This window comes from Brassica rapa, chromosome A03 (genome assembly GCF_000309985.2).
Source record: "Brassica rapa cultivar Chiifu-401-42 chromosome A03, CAAS_Brap_v3.01, whole genome shotgun sequence".
In the NCBI taxonomy this organism is placed as follows: Eukaryota; Viridiplantae; Streptophyta; class Magnoliopsida; order Brassicales; family Brassicaceae; genus Brassica; species Brassica rapa.
Genome location: NC_024797.2, coordinates 4,900,262 through 4,923,410, shown reverse-complemented (window position 1 = coordinate 4,923,410; position 23,149 = coordinate 4,900,262). Strand labels below are relative to the sequence as shown.

The 23,149-nt window shown below is 34.2% G+C and overlaps 4 protein-coding genes, 2 non-coding genes and 1 pseudogene across 9 annotated transcripts; 5 read left to right on the top strand and 2 right to left on the bottom strand.

The window, feature by feature from the left end:
- The first annotated feature begins 192 nt into the window (after positions 1-192).
- On the top strand, positions 193-6,173 carry LOC103856633 (probable LRR receptor-like serine/threonine-protein kinase At3g47570). 3 transcript variants are annotated; one of them, XR_004456068.1, is made up of 3 exons: positions 193-3,879; positions 4,165-4,607; positions 4,642-6,173. XR_004456068.1 is itself a non-coding variant. In XM_009133747.3 (2 exons), the coding sequence occupies exons 1-2, from the start codon at positions 1,227-1,229 to the stop codon at positions 4,524-4,526; spliced, it is 3,015 nt and encodes a 1,004-aa protein (XP_009131995.2). In that variant the 5' UTR covers positions 193-1,226; the 3' UTR covers positions 4,527-4,751. The 3 variants fall into 3 exon arrangements, 1 of the variants encoding a protein (XP_009131995.2); XR_004456069.1 differs by having other exon boundaries at positions 4,165-4,616; positions 4,652-4,718; XM_009133747.3 differs by having other exon boundaries at positions 4,165-4,751.
- TRNAG-UCC lies at positions 406-477 on the top strand. Its single transcript has one exon. It is a non-coding gene; the product is annotated as a tRNA-Gly (tRNA).
- A 4,072-nt stretch (positions 6,174-10,245) lies between the features above and the next one.
- On the top strand, positions 10,246-12,412 carry LOC117132510 (annotated as a pseudogene).
- On the bottom strand, positions 12,226-14,380 carry LOC103856631 (uncharacterized protein C24B11.05). Of its 2 annotated transcripts, none has more exons than XM_009133746.3 (9): positions 14,214-14,380; positions 13,822-13,907; positions 13,647-13,712; positions 13,451-13,548; positions 13,348-13,385; positions 13,177-13,264; positions 12,814-13,095; positions 12,653-12,718; positions 12,226-12,575 (listed from the first exon to the last, which is right to left on the bottom strand). In XM_009133746.3, exons 2-9 carry the CDS (start codon positions 13,880-13,882, stop codon positions 12,423-12,425), a joined length of 852 nt encoding a protein of 283 aa, XP_009131994.1. In that variant the 5' UTR covers positions 13,883-13,907; positions 14,214-14,380; the 3' UTR covers positions 12,226-12,422. The 2 variants fall into 2 exon arrangements, with proteins under 2 accessions (XP_009131994.1, XP_018512646.1); XM_018657130.2 differs by having other exon boundaries at positions 13,822-13,909; positions 14,219-14,380.
- A 2,520-nt stretch (positions 14,381-16,900) lies between these two features.
- LOC103856630 (putative F-box/LRR-repeat/kelch-repeat protein At1g11620) lies at positions 16,901-18,094 on the top strand. The gene has a single exon (XM_018657297.2). It carries the CDS (start codon positions 16,901-16,903, stop codon positions 18,092-18,094), a length of 1,194 nt encoding a protein of 397 aa, XP_018512813.2.
- A 2,124-nt stretch (positions 18,095-20,218) lies between these two features.
- MIR172D (microRNA MIR172d) lies at positions 20,219-20,313 on the top strand. The gene has a single exon (NR_128662.1). It is a non-coding gene; the product is annotated as a microRNA MIR172d (primary transcript).
- A 504-nt stretch (positions 20,314-20,817) lies between these two features.
- LOC103856629 (1-aminocyclopropane-1-carboxylate oxidase homolog 12-like) lies at positions 20,818-22,690 on the bottom strand. Its single transcript, XM_033286876.1, has 3 exons — positions 22,120-22,690; positions 21,409-21,730; positions 20,818-21,336 (listed from the first exon to the last, which is right to left on the bottom strand). Exons 1-3 carry the CDS (start codon positions 22,638-22,640, stop codon positions 21,085-21,087), a joined length of 1,095 nt encoding a protein of 364 aa, XP_033142767.1. The 5' UTR covers positions 22,641-22,690; the 3' UTR covers positions 20,818-21,084.
- Between the last annotated feature and the right edge of the window lie 459 nt (positions 22,691-23,149).

The following is a 23,149-nucleotide window of genomic DNA, read 5'->3' as shown; positions in this document are numbered from 1 at the left end:
GAGAACGATGAGGTAAAGCAAAAAAGCAAAGATGAAGGAAGCAAACTATTGTTGGATAACAAACGAAAAAGATGACTGTTGATATTTAACACTTGCAGTTATTATGGTTAACGAGAATGGTTCTGCTTGCTTTTTTGTGTTCTTACTTCAAATGCGTTTTGGTCACAGAAGAGATGACGTACTCCCCAAGGTCTAATTCTTTTGGAACATAAAGAAAAAATGTTGCCAGCGTCAGGGTTCTACTTTTACTCGTTGTCTAACAATCAATGCCCAAGAATTTAACTGCCAAAGGAAGCAACATAACAAGTAGATAACACATGCAACATAACAAGTAGATAACACATGCAACATAACAAGTAGATAACACAGTAATTTATGCAGTAAAACATGACTGTGAGACATCAAGCGTCTGTAGTCCAACGGTTAGGATAATTGCCTTCCAAGCAATAGACCCGGGTTCGACTCCCGGCAGACGCATGCTTTTTGAAACTTCAACAACAACTATGATATAATTTTTGTATATCATCTTAACACTCTCGCGTTTGATCATCAAGATGTGCATTAACGTTACCGCTCGTTAAGAGAATGTCATTTACATCCAATCACATATTTTATACATCATCAATTTTGATGTTCTAAATAGAAAAGTCTCTTGATGCCAAAAAAAAAAAAAAAAAAATAGAAAAGTCTCTTAATTTGGGGACGCTTCTCAATTGTGTATTTATTAGAAAAGTGCTAGAAACGTTTTCTCTTTGTAACCTATTTCTTCAGACTCATGTTATCTCTTGCTCAAAATGTTAGTGGATTTACTAAATCTAGCCCTCATATGATCATGTTGAATAGATGTAAGGATCATTGGCCCTAGATGTAAATGTAAAAAAAAAAAATCTATTTATAATTTTCTTAGATATACTTTTGATAAAATTGAAATATATATTTACTTCTATTTAGAACATCAAAATTAAAAATTATCTTTTTCATTACATATTTTTTTTTTCAAACTAATCAAGCCAAATAAATGTAAAGAGACTTTTCCACTAACGACTACTCACCACTTCTCTTGGGTACTATACTTGATCCTATTCCCATTCAGATATTTCAGAATCGCTTGTCTTTTTAGTCTTGGCCTTACCTGAAAGATAATAGCAACCCATAAACGTTTGGAAGATATTCATCATACATTTTCCTCATCTCTTTGTTCTCATTTCCTGCAAAATACGAGAAACATGAAACTCTTTCTTCTCATTTCTTTCAGTGCTCTCATGTCACTTGAAGCATTCGGGAATAGCCATGAAAGTGATAAGCAAGCATTATTCAAGTTCAAGTCTCAAGTTTCTGAAGAGAAACAAGTTCTGCTGTCTTCATGGAACAACTCCTTCCCTCTCTGCAAATGGACGGGGGTTACATGCGGCCGCAAACGCAAGAAAGTTACTGGTTTAGACCTCGGAGGATTCCAATTGGGTGGAGTGATATCGCCATTTATTGGTAATCTTTCGTTTCTCATATCACTTGATTTCTCTGATAACTCTTTTCGTGGAACCATCCCTCAAGAGCTGGGAAACTTGTTTAGACTGCAGTACTTGAATATGAGCTTAAATATTCTGGGAGGAGAGATTCCAGCCAGTCTGTTCAACTGTTCAAGATTGTTGGACCTTTCTTTATATTCAAATCATCTTGGACAAGCTCTTCCTTCAGAACTAGGATCATTGAGGAAGCTTATTAATTTAGACCTTGGTACAAACAACCTGAAAGGAAACCTCCCTGTATCTCTAGGAAACCTGACATCCATCAGAGAAATTTACTTTGATGAAAACAATCTGGAAGGAGAAGTTCCAGTTGTTATAGGTAGATTGACTCAACTGTTGATTTTTGTATTACATTCAAACCATTTCTCTGGTATGTTTCCTCCTGCAATTTACAACTTGTCCTCACTTACGTTTTTGGACATGTTTGATAATGGTTTCTCTGGCAACCTGAGACCTGATTTCGGTAATTTGCTACCAAACCTTCGAGAGTGGTCTATAGGAAATAATTCTTTCACAGGAACCATTCCATCAACACTTGCAAATATTTCAACTCTTCAATTTTTGGGCATGGAGTATAACAGTCTGACAGGAAGTATCCCTCTGAGCTTTGCAAAAATACGATATTTGCAAACACTAGCCCTTAATGACAATTCTTTGGGAAGTTTTTCAGCTGGAGATCTTGAATTTCTTGTTGCTTTGACCAACTGTACCCAACTGCAAAGCTTAGATGTGTCATTCAATAGGCTTGGGGGTGACTTGCCTGCCTCCATTGTCAATCTATCGATGAGCCTCAATAAGTTGGCTCTTGTAGAGAATTCGATATCTGGAAGCATTCCTCATGACATTGGGAATCTCATACACCTACAAGTATTAGTGTTGTCCGAAAATCTATTGAAAGGACCAATCCCAGTCTCTTTTGGGAAACTTTCAGGTTTGGTGGTATTAAGTGTCCATACAAATAGAATGTCAGGAGACATACCACATTCTTTAGGCAACATCACTCGGTTAGAAAAACTCTATTTATACAACAATAGTTTTGAAGGAAACATTCCTCCAAATCTTGGTAAATGCAGCTATTTGCTATATTTACATATCGAGAATAATAAGTTGACTGGTATTATACCTCAGGAGATTATGCAAATTCCGACCCTTGTTTCCCTACGCATGTCAAATAATTCATTGACGGGCTCTCTGCCAGAAGATGTTGGACGACTTGGACATCTTGGTAAGCTATATTTTGCGCATAATAAGCTATCAGGGAAACTCCCAGAGACTTTGGGAAAGTGTCTCTCACTGGAAAAACTTTGTCTGCAAGGAAATTCTTTTGATGGAATCATTCCAGATATAAGTGGGTTGGTGGGTATTAAGGAGGTTGATTTCTCAAGCAACAATCTCTCTGGAAGAATCCCTGAATATCTCACAAACTTTAGCTTGTTGGAGTATCTCAATCTATCATTTAACAACTTCAAAGGAAATGTGCCAACAGATGGAAAGTTCCAAAACGCTACCATAGTCTCGGTATTTGGAAACCAAAACCTTTGTGGAGGCATCTTGGAATTGCGACTACAGCCATGTTTTATGCAACCAGCAGAAAATTCACGAAAGAAACTTGTGATTGGGGTAAGCATAGGCATATCTTTGCTTTTTCTTTGCTTCATAGCTTCAGTTTCTCTTTGTTGGTTAAAAAGCAGAAAGAAGAAAAAGATCAACGAAGAAACTCCTTCCACCTTGGGGTTTTTTCATGAAATGATAAGTTATGGAGATCTTCGAAATGCGACAGATGGCTTCTCTTCGATTAATTTGATCGGGTCAGGCAGCTTTGGTACCGTTTTTAAAGCCCTTCTGCCTGCTGAGAACAAGGTTGTTGCAGTTAAAGTTCTAAACATGCAGAGACGTGGAGCAATGAAGAGCTATATGGCAGAATGTGAATCCTTGAAAGATATTAGACATCGTAATCTTGTGAAACTGTTGACAGCTTGTTCAAGTATTGATTTCCAAGGAAATGAATTCAGAGCTTTAATCTATGAGTACATGCCAAATGGAAGCTTGGATATGTGGCTGCACCCAAATGAAATGGAAAAGATTTCTAGGCCCTCAAGAACATTGACACTTCTGGAAAGGATTAACATAGCGATAGACGTGGCTTCTGTTTTGGAGTATCTTCACGTTAGTTGCCATGATGCTATTGCGCATTGTGATCTGAAACCAAGCAATGTTCTATTAGATGATGATCTAACCGCCCATGTAAGTGACTTTGGTCTTGCTCGAATCCTTCTCAAATTTGACCAGGAAACCTTCATTAACCAACTTAGCTCGGCTGGAGTCAGAGGAAGCATCGGCTATGCGGCACCAGGTAAACCTATCACACATATAATGCTTGAATGAAGAAAGCTAATACTCTTTCCGTTCTCAAATCTAAGATTTTCTATATATTTTTCTTATTCAATAAAGATAAATTTTCTATATTTTAAGGTACGTTGATAGTTATTGGAAAGTGTATAGTAAAAATAAATAATCATTTTAACTGTAAATGTTTATTTTATTCTTAATATGCATAAATATTTTGAAAATTCTTCATTTGGGAACTGAGAGGGTGTATTTCTTGCTCCAAACTTGTTTGATATGACTTATGGTGCAGAATATGCAATGGGAGGAGAAATATCAGTACATGGTGATGCATATAGCTTTGGGATTCTCATTTTTGAAATGTTTAGTGGAAAACGACCAACCGATGAGATGTTTGGCGGTGACTTTACCCTCCGTAGCTGCATCAAGTCTGCATTGCCAGAGAAAGTATTGGATGTGGCAGACGAATTGGTTCTTCACAACGGCCTTAGAATTGGCTTCCCTGTAGCTGAGTGCTTGACGAAGGTTTTAAAAGTGGGACTTGGGTGTTCTGAAGAGTCTCCAGCAAACCGCTTGGGAATGAGTGAGGTTGTAAAAGAATTAATCTCAATCAAGGAGAGGTTCTTCAAAGACAAAAGAGGAGCTAGAAGTTGAAGTGTGCCTTGTATGCTTGCTCCTCTACAAACTTGAAGACTTGTAGATGTATAATTTGTCTTCATGATATGCTTTGAATGTTTTCTTTTTGTTTTTGAAGGAAATGCTTTGCATGTTTTCAACAGAATGCTATGTTATTAGCAGACAAAAGATGACGTTATGTTAGCAATTTGATATTTGTAATTTGGAAAACGTTGCTTTTGAAATTTGATAGCTAATACTACATGTTTACTAGTTTCTTCAAGTCTCTCATAGCTTTAGCGTTGCCACCACTCACTCAAGCGTTCATCACTTCGTTGGGAGAAGAGGTTCTTCTTCGTCCTTTTTAGCTGTCTAATTGTTTTCACTTGCGTAACCCACAAGTTACTTACGTTTGTTGAGAGAATATGTAAGTGGGAGCAAGACATCAATGCTGCCACGTATTCACTGTTATTGGTTTTATTAGTAACTGAAATTAATCCGCCAGAGCATATGTTCTGGGCGATTGAGCAAGAGAGTATGCCACATGTCCGTGGTGTGATGGTTGAACCTCTGAGACACATGGTTCAAGTGCTCCAAGCAGAATTACAACAAGCTTTCCATAGAAGTCACTTTCTGTGTTGTTTTAGATAATGAAAATCTTTGAGAATAAGAGTGCAAGAGGCTTAAGCGTTGCATGCTTTCATAGGACTTCAAGTAAACTTTTGGTTGGAACTGTAGATTATTTTTCCTATAAGTTTTTCAACGAAGAGAAGGACTGGAATTTGGAGTTAATGTAACTGCCATGAATTAGTGTATTTGTTGGTCAAAATAATAATTGTTTTAAATGAGGGAACAGAGATCCAAAAATAAGTGACATGAACCGTTTATAAAACTATATATTTGGTTGAATATAAAATTTAACAATTTCACTTTAGATACGTGGATTTGAATTTAGATTTAATAAGTTAACTAGGTGTTTTGCCCGCGATGTGGGCTTAAACATTTTCATAAATTTTTGAAAAGTTCTTTGTATACTATACTAGTTATATTGTGTTTTCCAAAAAGAATTCTTGCGATCAATTTAGTATCATCTATGCATTGTCTACTCTCGAATATATAAATATATATATTTCTGAACAATTAAATATTAAAATATTTTAGTGGTATAATTTAAACTTGGGTCTCTAGTCAAAAAACAAAACGTGTTTCCAATTTATGTAAAGAATATTAGTTTTTTGAATGAGCAAAGATTTAAGGATGGTTATTGTTTTAAGAAGTGGTATAATTTAAACTTGGGTCTCTAGTCAAAAAACAAAACTTGTTTGCAATTTATGTAAATAATATTATTTTTTGTGAATGAGCAAAGCTTTAAGGATGGTTATTGGCAAATAAATGTTTGAGAACTTTAATTTTTTTTTTTTGAGATTCTACAGCTATAATAGTTTAAGGGTTTTTGAAATATTACTAATTAATTGTTATTGATTCGAAGATTTTCAAATTTCATCAAAATTCTTTATTTATTTGTGATAATAGTTTTTCATTCTATTTTAACAAAATTTAACGTTATTAAAATATAATTTACCTTTATTATTCATAAGATACAACTTTCAAAATAGTTTGGCAATTAAAATAATGGATGTAAGATTTAAAATCCGCTATGTAATTTGTTATTTGAATATCACAACAGCAAATTACATATCGGTAGAGTTTAGGTTTTTTTAACTTTAAGTTTTGAGATTATTTTTTAATGTTTAGGGTTGGTAGAGTTTTAGCGTTAGATGGGATTTATGGTTAGGTTTAGGTAGGGTTTTAGGGTTAGGTTTAGGCAGAGTTTAAGGTTAGCAGGGTTTAAGGGTTAGGTAGGGTTTAGGGTTAGAAAGGGTTTAGGGTTAGGTAGAGTTTTTAGGGTTAGGCAGGGTTTAGGGTTAGGAAGGATTTAGGGTTAGAAAAGGTTTAGGGTTAAAAAGGGTTTAGGATAGATAGGGTTTAGGGTTAGGTAGGGTTAGGTAGGGTTTAGGGTTAGTAGAGTTTAGGGATAGTAGGGTTCAGGGTTAGGTAGGGTTTAGGGCAAGAAAGGGTTTAGAGTTAAAAAGGTTTTAGGGTTAGATAGGGTTTAGGTTAGGTAGGGTTTAGAGTTAGTAGGGTTTAGGGTTAGGTAGGGTTTAGAATTAGGTAGGGTTTAGGGTTAGCATGGTTTAGGGTTAGAAAGGGTTTAGGGTTAGTATGATTTAAGGCTAGAAAGGGTTAGGTAGGGTTAGGTCAGGTTTAGGGTTAGAAGGGATTTAGGGTCAGGTAAGGTTTAGGGTTAGAAAGGGTTTAGGGTTAGGTAGGGTTTAGGGTTAGAAAGGATTTAGGGTAGGTAGGGTTTAGGGTTAGGTAGGGTGTAAAATCCTTGGTTTATTTAATCATCAGGGACTCCCAAGCACGGGTTAGGTAGGGTTTAGGGTTAGGTAGGGTTTAGGGTTAGAAAGGGTTTAGGAAAATAATAGGGTTTAAGGTTAGTAGGGTTTAAGGTTAGTAGAGTTTCGGGTTAAGTAGGGTTTAGGGCTAGAAAGGGTTTAGGGTTAGAAATGGTTTAGGTTAGGTATGGTTAGTAGGGTTTAGGGTTATGTAGGGTTAGCGTTAGGTAGGTTTCAGGGTTAGGGTTAGGTAGGGTTTAGGGTTAGGTTTTAGGTTAGGTAGGGTTTAGGGTTAAAAAGGGTTTAGGGTAGGTAGGGTTGAGGGTTAGGTAGGGTTTAGGGTTAGGTAGGGTTTAGGGTTAGGTAGGGTTTAGGGCTAGAAAGGGTTTAGGGTTAGAAAGGTTTTAGGGTTAGGTAGGGTTTAGGTTAGGTAGGATTTAGGGTTAGTAGGATTTAGGGTTAGGTAGGGTTTAGGGTTAGCATGGTTTAGGGTTAGAAAGGGTTTAGGGTTAGAAGGATTTACGGCTAAAAAGGGTTAGGTAGGGTTTAGGGTTAGGCATGGTTTAGGGTTAGGTCAGGTTTAAGGTTAGAAGGGGTTTAGGTTTAGGTAGGGTTTAGCGTTAGATGGGGTTTAGGGTTAGGTAGGGTTTAGGGCTAGAAAGGGTTTAGGGTTAGGTAGGGTTTAGGGTTAGGTAGGGTTTAGGGTTAGTAGGGTTTAGGGTTAGTAGGGTTTAGGGTTAGGTAGGGTTAGTAGGGTTTAGGGTTATGTAGGGTTAGGGTTAGGTAGGGTTAAGGGATAGTAGGGTTTAGGGTTAGTAGGATTTAGGGTTAGGTTTTAGGTAGGGTTTTAGGGTTAGGAAGGGTTTAGGGTTAGGTAGGGTTTAGGGTTAAACAGGGTTTAGGGTTAGGTAGTATGAAGGGTTTAGGGATTAGGGTTAGGTTTATGTAGGGTTTAGGGTTAGATAGGGTTAAGGTCTAGGTTTAGGTAGGGTTTAGGGTTAGGTAGGATTTAGGGTTTAGGTAGTAGAAAAGGTTTAGCGTTTGGTTTAGGTTGGGTTTAAGGTTTCGTTTGGAATAATGCTTAGGATTATAAAGTTTAAGGTTTTTTTTTTTTTTGTGCATTTAGTGCTGAATTTTTCGGATAAAATTAATATTATTGATTCATAATTTCTCTTAAAATGTTAAAAGTTTTAACGTAATTTTTAATGGTCTTTAAACAGAGTATGTATTTTTTTATTAAGTTTTTTGTGACAATAAGTTGAATATATATTAAATCACAAATCATTAATATTCTCAGTCTTATACATTTTGTTCTTCAAGTTATTGTTATTTTTATTTCCTTTTATACATTTCACTAAATATTTATGTATGCATCCATAATACTTTTTAAAAAGGATTTTTCATTAACTAATGTATTTGTTGTAGTTTTATATATATTATAGTTTTCGTGCACTTGATTAAATTTTTTTGGCGTTGGTGATATTTGAAGTGGTTGAGAATCTGAATGGATATTTACTTTCATAAAGTTTTTGGTGTATGTTTAAAAATAAAAATTTGTAAATACTTTTAAATCATATGAATATAATATTCAACACACTGCTGTTGACTGTTTATATACTTAAAATTTTGAGGTACATATGGTAAATATTGCTTTGATGATAATATAACGTTCATATCGTAATGCGTGTTTTTTTTTGTTTTATCTACTATGTATTAAGAAATAATTAACACATTCAATAATATTAAAGAGTAAAAAATCCCTATCAATTGTACTTTATACTATAAGCCTAAAGTTAAACTCAAGTCTAGCCAAAGAAATAAAACCCAGAGACACGTGTCAGTCTGTCAGAGAGTGACTTTCCACGTGGATAGTTTAGGAGAGAGGCAAACATATTTTTATATATATATAAATAAAAAATTATTTGACTTTTTCAGATAACAATACAATATATACATAAGTTATCTCTTTTTTAAATTATATTTTCAGATTTTGGATAATTCTTATTATTCTTAATATTAATCAATTATCTAATCAAAATCAATTAAAATTTCATTCTTATTTTTTAATTTATTTAAATATTTTATTCATTAAGGGTTAAACGACATTAGCCATACTAACTTTTAACGTGAGAACTCCATTGCAAAAATTTACTTCGCAAATAATAGTTTTAAATTATATAATTAAAAAAATTGTTTGATTGATATTTAATTATATAATTTATGTTTTTAATGTTTTACTAAAATATTTTTTCAGATAACAATACAATATATATATAGAAATTATCTATTTAAATTATATTTTTAGATTTTGGATAATTCAATATTCTATTTTTAACTAGGTATTCTGTCCGCACATGCGAGCATAGTGTTTTTATAGATATTTATTAGTTTATAATTATTAAATAAAAAAACCAACATAATAAATTATTAATTATGTTTTAAAAAAATAAATCAAACATTAAAATTTATACTTTATAATAAAAGAATACTATTTTCAGATAAAAACACAATGTATTTAAGAATATCTTATGTTTTATAGAAATTTGTTTTTTAATTATTTATATTTTAGATAATTCTGATTATTATTAATTTTAATCATTTATTTAATCAGATAGATTTAAAATTTTTTTTTATTTTTGACTAATTTATATAATTGATTCATTAAAGGTTTAAACGATATTAACCGCTCAAAAATTAACGTGAGGGCTCAATTCCAAAAAATAATGTTATTTCAGATAAAACACAATATATTTAAGAATTATCTTATGTTTTATATAAATTTGTTTTTAATTATTTATATTTTAGATAATTCTGATTATTATTAATTTTAATCATTTGTTTAATGAGATAGATTTAAATTCATTTTTATTTTTTGACTAATTTATATAATTGATTCACTAAGGGTATAAACAGATAAAAACACAATATATTTAAGAATTATTTTATGTTTTACAGAAATTCGTTTTTAATTATTTATATTTTAGATAATTCTAATTATTATTAATTTTAATCATTTATTTAATCATATAGATTTAAAATTCGTTTTTATTTTTGACTAATTTATATAATTGATTCATTAAGGATATAAACGATATTAACCGCTCTAACTTTTAACGTGAGAGCTCGATTCTAAAAATTGACTACGCAAATAATAGTATAGATTATATAACTAATAATTTTATTTAATTGATATTTAGTTATTGATTTATGTTTTTAATTTTTTTACTTAAAGACTTTTTCAGATAACAATACAATATATACAGAAGGTATCTCTTTTTTAAATAAATTTTCAGATTTTAGATAATTATTACTATTCTTAATAATAATCAATTATCTAATCAAAATCAATTAAAATTTCGTTTTTATTTTTTAATTTATTTATACATTTTATTCATTAAAGGTATAAACGATATTAACCACTCTAACTTTCAACGTGAGTGCTTCATTGTAAAAATTTACTTCGCAAATAATAGTATATTAGATTTTATGTTAATTAGTTTGTTTTAAATCTTATTCATAAAATATTTTGATATTTGATTAAATATAAATATATATCCAATTTTAGTATATTGTGGGTTTTAATTTAGTCAATGCCACATTATGACTAAAATCTCTAACGTACTCGAATCGCAGTCAAAGGAATCAAATTTCCTTTATTCCTAGTAAAATTGGGTATGTTAGTGTCTCCATAAATGACATAACGTGTTTCATCTTTTTGAAGTTATAAAAGGAGCATTGTGTTGATTTGTTCATACACAGCAGAGAAAAAATAATACAATTAATTCCTCACGTTACCTTTTTTATTTTAATTTTTTTAAGTCTGAGAGTATATACAAAACTTGTTTTGAAAGACTTCTGATAGAGTAGTACAATTCAGAAGATTTTTGTAGTTGTATCATGAAATTCATTACGTTATCAAACCGTCGTACTACGAGACAATATCTTAATTATTGTATCATCATTTTCTTACTTTTTGGTAAAATTAAATCCGCTCAATGAAATCTGGATTGTGTCCCAGCAGCATTCAACAACGGTGATGCTTTCAGTATTAGTTAAATTGTTAATGATTTTTTTACCTTTTTCTAACAGTCCAAAACATATGATCAACACCTCAAAAAGATAAGTTTTTTCTTGATAATTTCATCAAAAGTGTTCTCTAATTCTTTGACTGAGGAAACAAGTACCTAGGGTTCCACCACATTGAGATCGCCACTAGGGGAGGTCATCCAGAATTGGCGATCTTAAGGTGGTGGAATCATAGATACTTGTTTCCTCTGTCAAAGAATTGGAGAACATCAACCCTTCAATGAAATCATCCGGAAGAAACATATTTTTTTGGGATGATGATCATGTGTGTTGGGAGGGTAGAAAAAGGTAAAAAACGTTATCAACAATTTAACTAATATTGAAGGCGTTGTTGAGCGATGTTGGAACACTATCCAAATTTCATTGAGGGGGTTTAACCTCTCGATGAAGAAAGTTTACTTGAAGTCATATGAAAGCATGCAACCTGAACTTCATTGCCATCCCATGAGCTCAACACCGCATGGAATAAGTGTTTTCACTTCTTCTTGGTGGCCCGCTCTTTAGAGGAGACGTCACGGTCCTCGAATGTCCACTTTGTCATGCTCTGGTTTGGGAAAAAGAAAAGAAAGGGAATAGAGGTCTAAAGAGGATACCACTATTCGCTATATGCTGTCAAGAAGCATCCTTTATCACTTGTATTATATACTTATAACGTCTATGTTGTTTTAGGTAATGAAAATCTTGGAGAATAAGAGTGTAAGAGGCTTAAGCGTTGTAGCATTCGAGCTCGAAGTGGTTGGTTACACGATCTCCCTCGCGTATTGTCTTGACAAGAAGCTTCCCTTCTCAGCCTTTGGTGAACTTGTGTTTCTTTTGATCCAAGCTTTGATCTTGGTGGCTTGTGGTTACTATTTCACTCGACGACCTCTCCCTGTATCAACTTGGGTCAGAGGCTCAGAGCAGTTCTGTACTTTGCTTTAGCACCAACTCTGTTCACTGGTCGGATTGATCCTTTGGTGTTCGAAGTTCTTTATGCTTCCAAGTATTTGATATTGCTGTCTTCGAAAGTTCCTCAGATTTGGAAGAATTTGAGAAACAAGAGCACTGGGCAGCTTATTTTCTTGACTTGGGTGGAGCGGAGCCATGGTGAGAGTTTTCCCCAGCGTTCAGGAGAATGCTCCGTTTAGTATGGTTATTATGGGCACTGTTCTTGCTGTCTCCATGCATGGAATCATCATGGTTCAGATTCTTTTGTACATGTCAAAAGGAGAGGAAAAGCAAGTGAATGATAAAAAGATATCATGAGAATCATGTAATTAAAAGATGTTTACATTCATTTTTTAATATTATGGATTAAATAAAAACTCAACTTGTTTCATTACATTCACTGTTTCTCTTAATAAAAGCTTTAGATTACACTTATTACTTTTCTCCTCAGAGAGTGAGTGGTGATAATGAGAAATGTGTTACAATCAGCAGCTGAGAAAATGCGAGTGAAATGTATTTTTGTTTAAGCTATGGTTTCAATGGCAACCTTCTGCCTAGCTCTAATCTCCTCGGCTTTGTCGTCAACGGCATCCCACAGTTCAGGGAGAGCTTCACGTATGTTGTGAATATGCTCCAACGCAATATCAACTCCTTCAGCTTTGTGTGAGGTCCCAACCTAAATAATACAGTAACAAGAAGTCAGCTTTGAGATTGATAAGAGTTCTGTTTTAAGTCTCTGCTTCTTTTACTTACCAATACGGTGTGGAGACCCACACGTTTCCCGGTTTGAATGTTACGAATGCTGTCATCAAAGAACAACTGAAAACACCAACAAAGAGTTTTGTATCTTATTAAGGTTTAGTGATTAGGTAATAAAAGAACAAGAAGGGGTGTGGATTTGATTGTGTTCTTACTGTCTTGTGAGGATTGATGTTGGTCATCTTGAAAACCTGTTCGAAAGCACCTTCAGATGGTTTGCATATAACCGGAGTCTTTGGGAGTTCAACGCTTGGGTCGGGATTTGCCATGTAACTGCTTATGTCGAAGATCTCTCTGGTTCCAGTAGCGGCCACAGGAGATTCAGTTTTGGTGGTGGGGTTGAGAGTCTCGAAAGATATGATCCTTTCAAAGCAGTCCTCTAGGCCTAGCCTAGCAATGATCTTGGCTGCATGAGCCTTGTCTGCATTAGTGAAAACCTGTGTGCAAAACTGAAGATTGAGAGGGTATATAGGTGAATGGGAAACTAAAATGTAAGAGGTTAGTAAAAAAACACATACAACTTTGCGTATAGGCAAGCTGAGGATAATGTTCCTCAAAACAGGGTCAGGCTTGAGTGTTGCGTATGGCAATCTCCCATGAACAAAACTGTGAAACAAAAGAAGGAGTCTTAAGTAACAAACACCTTAATAAAGAAGTGACAAGCAAATATATTAAAGAAGGTTGGGTACCGATGGAAATCGTCATAGTCAAAGTCATAACCCACAGCCTGAAAGAATCAAAAAGGGCATGTTAGATAGATGAATAGATAAGTTATTGTAAAACAGAAGATACCTTGAGACCAGCCATAGTAGTTCCATAGATTTTGTAAAGAGAAAGGCAGAGTTCTTGGACTTTATCTTCTTCAATACCAAGTTTCTGAGTCATATACTCTTCACAACAACAATGACGAAGACATGTTAAGTTATGACATTGAACAAACCAATCTTTCAAGACAAGAATAAGAACAAGAAAGAAATGAACTTTATACCTTGAATGTTGTTTTTAACTAGCGTAGCAAGACCAGAACTGAAAGGGTAAAGAGTATCATCTATGTCTGTTTCATCAGAAAAAAGGTTAAAACTTTAAACCATTTTATTCTCAAATCATCAAATCAAATGTTTAACAATCAAAATAAAATTAATCATATTTTTTTATGTTCTCACCGAATAAAAGACAATCATACTTTGGTTCGGAAGTTTTCTGAAAGTTTTCCTCGTACGCCATTTTTAAATTGCAAATTGACAAACACCTGAAAACAAATTATTAACAAACTTTAATCTCAAGTGGTTCAAAAAAAAAAAAAACTTTAATCTCAATCCCATATTCCGCAAAACTTGGAACAATGACACCAGATCGCAACAACATACATCTAAGTTTCTACCATTAAGTCATTACCGACAACAGAAACATATATATATAGATCAACTGAGAAAATACACACTCACGAATCGAAAGCATCAAAACAGTAAATGCTACAAAATGTAACCATCCAGATCGAAACAGTAACTATAACGAAAAGAAATTGAAACCTAACCAATGAAGAAGTGATTTTTACCTTTCTTTTTTTCTGATCCAATGAAACTTCGAGAGAGAATAAAAAAGATGGAGAAGATTTGAAGGAGAATATACTTTTTAATAAATAAGTAATTATAAATAGAAGTCGAAATGTTTTGAGAGCCAAACGTTTCAATGGGTGGGGTTTTCATGACATCCATTGGTTCTCGTTCAATCTGGAGGGACAAAAGCTTTCTTTCACTCACGTCCACATCCCACGATTTCTCCACGTGTCATTTTTTTTTTCATTTACTTTTCTAAGCGAGTAGTCGGACGGCACGCGTAGGTTTTTAAGAGCCGACATCAAACACTTTTTCCAAAGTATAACGTGCGCCTTAATTTTATTCCGCCTTGAAACTCGGTTCCGGTTTACATTGGTGTACCACTCCGGTCTATACGTACCGGATACTATTATCACCAATGATGCTTTACATTGATTCTGAAAAATGCACTCCATGTTAGGTTAATGTTTGAATCAATATTCTTAAATCCGGACCGATCCGATGGTTAGACTTCAACTATAAACCGGTTACGTAGTCGGATTGGACCTTAAAATAATTAAACTAGATAAAATCATTAAAAATATCAAAAATCCACGGTCGGATGAACAAAAACAATCTACTTGATATTTCATATAATTTGTATTCCCTCTGTTCCTAAAAGATCTATATTCTAGAAAAAACTTTTGTTTCAAAAAAATACATATTATATATTTTCGAAATAATTTTTGTCAACTAATAATGAAAAATTGTGAATTTCAAAAATATTAATTACATTTCTTAAAAATTTATTGGTTTAATAATATAGGAAATATAAAATTACCAAAACTATGCATTTATAGCTATGTTTTAATATTTTTATCAAAAAGTGTGAAAATTCTAAAACATGGATTCATTAGGAACGGAGGGAGTATTTGATATTTAGAAATATATGTTTTATATTTACTATAATTACTTTTAATTTATATACTTAAATTTATATATATAATTGTAAACCAGGTATAATCATTCAAATTATATTGAACCGTGACTTAAATAATTATTCGGTTCAACTTATGGTTCAGTTTTAAAACATTGGTTGAATGTTTTCAGGTTTTGTTAATGAATTTGCATTTAATACAATAACTAGATTTTGACCCGCGCTTAAAAGCGCGGGTTTGTTTTCAAAATTAAATATATATTTAAATGAATTTCTACATAATATATATAGTGTATAGGTTTGTGTACATTTATCCGAAACCGCGAACTAAACTGTAGCAAACTGAAGAAGAAAAACGAAACCTACATTAAACTGACTTTCATAAATAATCGAGCAAATCCTATATCTTTAGAACCAAAAAACTGAAACCAATCGTGAAACATTGAAATGGTACGAAAAAAACATTTTATTTTTGAAAATGATTTAACTCCTTTTAGTAGGAATACGTATGTAGTTTATTGACGAATTAAGATATAAGCATTGTTTTCATATTTGATTTGGACCTGCAATTGGACCAGTAAACTGGTGGCCGTATATAATATCGACTGGTTTATATTCTTCATGTAATATTCTATCATGATTATACCAACTGATATGTTTTCACAAAATTCAGATTTAAGGAAAAATTCTTAATTAAAAATTCGATAAAACCAAAAATCATGCCATTAACCCGTGAACCGACACAGGTTGACCCGATAAAAACTTAGAAAATTTTGATAATATTTTTTTTTTTAAAATTGATTATAATTCTCATATATTTTATAATAATACACAAAACTTAAAAAAACTATTTGATTTGTCATCTACACGTAAGATTTGTGTAGATGAGAATGGGTCTTACCAATTATGAATGACAAAATCTTCAATAATTTTAATGATAGTGTGAATTCGTAAGCATATTCTCAGTTTAAAAATATTGTAAATTATATGATTAACTCATAGAAGGAGTAAAAATAGGTGAATGATATGGTATATAATGTTATTGAATATTGAGTTACTTATTGTTAGAGATAAATAAGGGAATACCAAAAAAATGTTAATCTAATGAAAGGTCCAACAACTTTTTTGTAAGTAGATTTTTTCAGAATGTTCCTGTTTTAATAGTATAGATTCTTTATGTTTTGTGTTAAAAACAAGTGTTTTGGTTTAAATCAATTTAACTAGACCCCAATCCAATCTGAGTAAACTCAAACTGAAGATGAACTGATTCACTAGATTACAAAAAAAAAAATTAATTTTGTTCAAATAGAGAATTTAAATTTATGTAACCAAACATGTAAAACCAACGATATACAGTATATTCTTGATAATAATTAAATATAAAATAATAACTAAATATTATTTGATATCTCAAAACAGAAGAATCTGAATCAATTTATGTTTTGCGATATCTAGTAATACTGAACTAATATTTTGTAGTATTTAAATTTTCGTTAAGATACCAAATCTGAACCTCTCCAATGAAGATATCCCAACATTTATTATATTAAAGAATCTCTAATTAAGGACCCTATTTCTGGAACACTAAACTAAAACTCGATAGTAAGGAGATGATTTGATCTGATTTCGAGAAGGTTCGTTTTCAAAAAGTATAACGATTTTGTAATTGGTTTGTTTATTACGTACGTGTTAGCTGCTTAATTATTATGCGTTTACGTGCAATTCCTTATAAAACATTCAATTATTTGTTTCTGTCAATCAGATCACACGATGGGGGTAAATGTTCCACGCGAATTGGAAGATGAAATCCTCTCAAGAGTTCCAGAAAAATCACTTGCAAGATTCAGATCTGTATGCAAGCAGTGGAACACGCAGCTTGTCGATGAGACCTTCCTCGAGCAGCACTCGTCTCGTATGGACTACAACTATGACGATTATGGTGATCAACATCGGATTATAATAAATAATGCTTGTAGTAGGTTATCTTCCTTGGACATGGTTGGTCCGTCTTCAGCATCAATCAACGACATAAGTCTCATAAACAGAAAATACCCTCACGAGATGCGCAAGAGGATCAAAGTGTACAAGATTGTTCACTGCACTGGTCTACTATTGTGTGTCATGGACAACCAGCTTTTGGTATGGAACCCGATGTTGAAAGAGACACGATGGGTCAAATGCGGCAGTGACTTCCATTGTTTTGATGATGCCTACGGTCTTGGATTCGTCCGCCAATCACCACCACCAACACATCGCAGCTACAAAATCGTTAGGTTTCGATGTGCTCGTAACGACAGAGATCGACCTCCAAGGGTTGAAGTCTACGAATTCGCTTATAATAGTTGGAAGGTTATAGCTGATATTACTTTTGATTGGCATCTTAAATTACCACTGTCGAACGTGTCTCTTGGGGGAAATCCATACTGGATTGGTCTCCGACAAAATGATGCTTTCATACAAAGCTTCGATTTTTCCAAAGAAAGATTTCAACCCTTGGATCAACAGCTTCCTTTTGGGTATAATGAGCATAATCCTATAGCACTGGAGGCCTTTCGGGGAAACAAGCTTTCTCTGTTAGAGCAATGTCATCTAACAAGGAAGATATCCATATGGGTGAGACATTTGATAACACCTTGGACCATACTAATGGTCGTGACTATACCACATTTTCCTATGTTACATCAACCTCCTCCCCCACAAGTAAAGATACGTGCATGGTTGTATCGTAGTCGCTTCTCTATAAGTTATTTTGTCGATAGAAACGACGAGACACTCGTCGTATCTGTATTTGACGAGGGTCCTAGGTCTGTTAGCATTTACAGAGTCAGAGAAAAGGAGTTCCAAAGAGTTTTTGTAGACACAGCCGGAAATTCGTGCAGCTACGTACCTAGTCTAGCTCATCCTCATGGATCCTCCATGCAAGACACAACCCGCATACGATATAGGAAAAATAGATTCAACTAGGTGCATGGTGTTTTGCTCATCTTATGTTTTTTTTTTTGAACTTCTCACTTTTTTTTTTAATTCAACCCCCTTCATACTTTTTTTAAGATAAAAATTGGTTCAGCAAACCCAAAAATTAACAGAGTTTCTAATTGTTACAAGAAACGCTGACAATCCTCATCATACAAATCCTAAAAATGCCAAGTTAATTACCGGTTCTCTTCTTTCTTTCTATTTTTCATTTATTTTTGAGCCTTCATTTTTTTGAAACCCCTTGCTAGAGCTCCCGATGAAACTGCTCTTATTGCATAGAACTTTAGAGGGTTCTCAACAAAAATACTAATATCTTAATACAATTATCTAATTTTGTTTGATAAATTTACAGTATTTACAATGAGACAAGTGTCTCCATGGAGTTCCCACAAGGTTTTTAGAAGGTTCTAGATTGAGATACTTTCTCTTTTTCTTTCTACAAATCTACTTTTTCTTTCTTCAAGTAAGCCATTAAGTAAATAGAACCTTCCTCTAATTAACAATGTTGGCCACACATCACATGACTTGTCAGAGCCCAGTATAGAACCATTGGACATACTCGCATAGCCCATAGGCCCATTTTAACTACCGAGCTTAGAAGTTTGCGAAGCTCACTCTCTCTGTCTGAAGTTTATCTGCTTTTCCTGTTTTCGATTCGAAACAAATATGAAGAAGCTAAAAGACTTTGTCTGATTCTTGTCTTCATATCGGTCTCTTGAATTATATTTACCGTGGAAGCTGTGCTTCTATGCTCTAAGGTTGTTCCTCGTGCGACTATTTGGAATCGAACCGGAAACTTTCGTTCAGTCATTTCAACAAACACCTTAAGTGCAATTCGCTTCCTTACAGATTCCAGAAACACTCCATCACTCCTCAGCTTTGAGCTATTAAGGGTCCTTCAAGCTTGAGATAAGCTCCATTCTCAGACAGAAAAGGTTCGTGTGTTCTGCCAAGATGCTCGATTTCAACCCCGACTGTTTTCAATTCCGAACAACCCTTTCCTGAGCTCACTGGTTGATAAAGTTCGTCAGCTGAAAGTTAAGCCCTTGAATGCTGTAAAGTTAACTCTTTTACTATCAATTTAAACTCTAGTTCCAAAAAAGGTAGCGACTTTGGTCTTCAACCCCTTCTTCTGATAAGGTTAGGCACAAGTTCATTCCTTTTGTTTACTAGTGCGTTAGAGGAACATGTGTTGTTGTGTCTAATTATCTGGTATCTATCTATCAGTCAAAGATGTACGAATGAAGATGAGTTGTATTGTTCCATTTTTATTGAAATGTTGGGCTTGTGAAAATGGATATGCTTTTATGCTATTCGTGGCTCCCCTTAATTTTCTAAATCTCCTGATCTTAACTGATTCCCTGACTTAAAAAGTATATCAAGACATCCAGTGAAAACCTAAAGCTGTTTGCTTTCTGAGTGTTTTCACCTTTACACGTAAGGAACCGCACAAGGAACAATCTTAATCATGATTAGTTTGATAAAGTGACCATTGTTAAATCTAATTATATTCCTAATCCCACTTGTTCCTCACTAATCAATCATGATTAGTTTAATAAAGTTTTTTCTGTTGATTAACCTTTGATTAGTGGCCCTTTGCATCCCATTAAGCATCTCCACCTGGAAATGTTTCTTTAATTACTTATTCATAGTACTTTTGTGAAAAAAGGTTTGAGGTTTTGTGTATAAAAACATTTGAGTTCTTCAGATATTTCACATGAAAAAAACAAACTCTTTAGCTTTGTCCTCTATTCCTGACAGGCTGACACTTGTGCAGTGAAGTGGGCTTGTGTTGTATTTGATGTGATCTCTCTCTCTCTCCGATAAAAAGTCAATTGTCTTCTAGGTTTTCTCCTGCTGCTAGTTCTGTCCCTTTCCAAGTGATTTTACATTGACCAACTAGCTTTCTTCATTTTAGTGTATATATTCATGCACCTATCTCTCTCTCAATTGGTTACCCTTAAAATCATCTTGCTGATTGATTGGCTTTCTGAATCCTCTTCCTTTTAGCTTTGCGTATTCATTTGGTGGTGGCCATAAAATCATCTTGATCTGTTTGGGTTCTTGATGAAAAGGCCAAAGACCTAGCCTCTGATAGTTGCTAACAGCCGGTAGTTGCAGATGCAGCATCATTAAGATTCACAAGAGATGTGGTTTTCTTGTTTTCTCGCCTCTTGGGAATCTTGATGATGCTGCATCAGCAACTACATGGCTACACGTTTCAACGTTTTTCGTTCTCTAATGAAGAAAGTAAAGATGTCTTGGGGATGTGAGCAAGGACTAAAAACATAGAAGGTAAAGTCTTTTTTTTTTTTGTTCTTGTTTCCTACTCTTGCCAATTTTTTGGTCATGCACATGTTTCTTTCTTGCTTTTGTTATTGGCAAGACCATTCACATGTAGCGCTTTCGACGGATCCCACATGTGCTTTTAAAAGACCAAACAAAATCGTGACAATTATATTTGTACCAATTATATTGCAATAAATAGACTTTGAAAAGCTTGTAAAATGAATGTGAATAATGAGGAATTCAGAAGTGAGAAGTCTCTTGTGGTTATGTTTTGTGGGAATTCACATGGTTACGTGTGTAAATGGTGGTTTGGTCAATTATGACAAAATTATAATAAACAAATATAATAAACAAATATAAAAATGGCGTCATACTCTTGTGCTGATGAAAATAACTCTTTTTGTCTCAAAGATGAATTGAAGAGGTAAATGAAGTCTTGAATCTTTAGATCAAATAAATTCAAAGCATCATCCACTTATGGTCTGGTACGTCTGGCTAAAGTAGAAAGATCCAAACACAGAGTAGCTCAACGCAAACACTGATACACACACATAAACACATAGGCTATGATTTCTTATCTCTTACACTGATAACACACACATACACGCATATGCTATGCTTTCTTATTTTTGATACATTGGGTTAGCTACTGCATAGCCAAGAACAGAGTAGCTGATCATGCACTTAATTCATATCCTAATATTCGACAGATAGGATGTTCCATCCAGACCTTTCTCAAAATATCCTTCTGTGTATTCTTTAATGGTTATGTCTTTGTATTTTGGAGGGTTTTCCTCGGTCACAAGCTCTTTCATTGGTCCATAAACTGTTGAATTAGGGAGTGCACTTGAGCTGAAAAAGCTCGCTATTGAAACCCTTGGCCCTTCTCTGTTCGCAGGCACTCTATGGTTGGCGCTCACAAATTTATCGTTTGTTATCAGCTGCACAAACCCAAACATATATTAACAACATAAAGACACTAGGTCCGTTATTTACTTTAGATTTTTATTTACCTGCAAGAAATCTCCCATGTTGATGACAAGAGCTCCTGGAATAGGAGAGACATCGACCCAAGAATCTTGATGAAGAATTTGAAGACCGCCGATGTTGTCTTGAAGAAGAATGGTGAGGAAAGAGTTGTCAGAGTGCTGACTTATCCCCATAGTTAGGTCAGGTTGCGGACAAGGTGGGTAATAATTGCAGATCATAAGCAAACTCTTCAAGCAGTCCATGTTTTTCAAGGTCTCAGATTCCAAACCTAGTGCTTCTGAAAGAAGCTCAAATAGCAAATCACCTAAATTCATCACATGCTTTGTGTATTCCATCATAGCATCCCTGAGTCAATCAAATGATGTTGGAAAATCAGTCACTTGTATGAACAAGTTAAATAAAGTCAAGAATTTTGATTATTATTGTTTTATTTTTTGGTTCATTAATGAAGAAAATTTAACTAGAATATTTTTTTGGAATGGGTAGAAAGTTCTTGGTCCAAAAACTCATACATCATCATAAGAGGATATTCATACCATGTTAAATTAACTCTTTTTCGAAAAATACTCTTCTCAATGGAAATTAAACATATGACTTCATAAGCAAAATCCGAGAATTTTAGCCACTAGACCCAACTATTTAAAGATAACAAGATTTAAGTATTTAATCGATTGAAACTTCAATAATTTCCAATTAAAAGGGAAACTAAGGAAGTATTAGTCTGTTTACTTTACCTGCAAGCCACTGGGAGATCCTCAGGAGGTGGAGGATCTGGAGCCATGTAACAAGAGAAAGCATCTCTCCAATTAACAGAAGGAGAAGCACTGTATAGATCGAAGTTACTATTGTACACGAATTTTTTCTTGTTGAAATCACGCGAGAAATATCGTTTCTTGACCTCAGGATCTTCCTCGTGAAACCTACGACCACCATCTTCAATCTCTTTAAGAACGTTCAAAGGAATACCATGATTGATCACCTGGAAGAATCCCCACTTCTCCGCCGCGTGTTTGACCTTCTCCACGACGGCTTCACGTGACGATGGGTCCACGTGAACGCTTGCAAAGTCGATGATAGGGATCTCTAGGTCTGAAACAGAGGGTTTCTTGTCGGTCAAGGAACCTTGTGGGATGTGGAAGATACGTGGGACTTGGGTGATTTTGGCATCGACAAGCCCTTTGACTCCTTCTTGCGTCTCATCGAAAGCCTTTCGTTCGATATACGGATCGAATTCAACAGAGTTTTTGGTCACCATTGTTTTCTGCTTAGGAGAAGAAGTAGCAATGTGAAGATAAATAAAAGAACGACTGAGAATCGACGGTAGGAGAGTCTGGTCTTTACTGTGTGGGACCAACTTTGTCCGTTTTCGTGGGTTCTGACTGTAACTGATCATTAATTTACATGACTATGTTTGAAAGTGGAAGTGTTTCCCTTGAATTCATTTACATGATTACACAAGTATATATTGAGGAGATCGTTACAAGAGAGTAGGGATATGCCCAAGTATATAGGTAACGATATCATAACAAGAATGGAATATTCTTGTTGACTAACACCCTCCCTCAGTCGCAGCGTCGAGCTTTGAGACGCCAAGACTGGACCTGAAGCTGATGAACAGGGAAGAAGGAAGTCCTTTGGTGAAAATGTCTGCATACTGTGAAGAAGCCGGTATGTGTAATACTCGTACCTGCCCCATCTGCACCTTTTCTCTCACAAAATGTATATCTATTTCAATGTGTTTGGTGCGTTGATGTTGAACAGGGT

Bases quoted from the DNA above. Each gene is read 5' to 3' on its own strand.
- LOC103856631 (XM_009133746.3), bottom strand. From the start codon at position 13,882: ATGGCGTACGAGGAAAACTTTCAGAAAACTTCCGAACCAAAGTATGAT. The intron at 13,713-13,821 runs GTGAGAACATAA...CTGATGAAACAG, and splicing joins GTATGATTGTCTTTTATTCG to ACATAGATGATACTCTTTAC. The intron at 13,265-13,347 runs GTACCCAACCTT...TTTGTTTCACAG, and splicing joins GACTATGACGATTTCCATCG to TTTTGTTCATGGGAGATTGC.
- LOC103856633 (XM_009133747.3), top strand. From the start codon at position 1,227: ATGAAACTCTTTCTTCTCATTTCTTTCAGTGCTCTCATGTCACTTGAA. The intron at 3,880-4,164 runs GTAAACCTATCA...CTTATGGTGCAG, and splicing joins CATCGGCTATGCGGCACCAG to AATATGCAATGGGAGGAGAA.
- LOC103856630 (XM_018657297.2), top strand. From the start codon at position 16,901: ATGGGGGTAAATGTTCCACGCGAATTGGAAGATGAAATCCTCTCAAGA.
- LOC103856629 (XM_033286876.1), bottom strand. From the start codon at position 22,640: ATGGTGACCAAAAACTCTGTTGAATTCGATCCGTATATCGAACGAAAG. The intron at 21,731-22,119 runs GTAAAGTAAACA...TGATTGACTCAG, and splicing joins GATCTCCCAGTGGCTTGCAG to GGATGCTATGATGGAATACA. The intron at 21,337-21,408 runs GTAAATAAAAAT...GGGTTTGTGCAG, and splicing joins ACATGGGAGATTTCTTGCAG to CTGATAACAAACGATAAATT.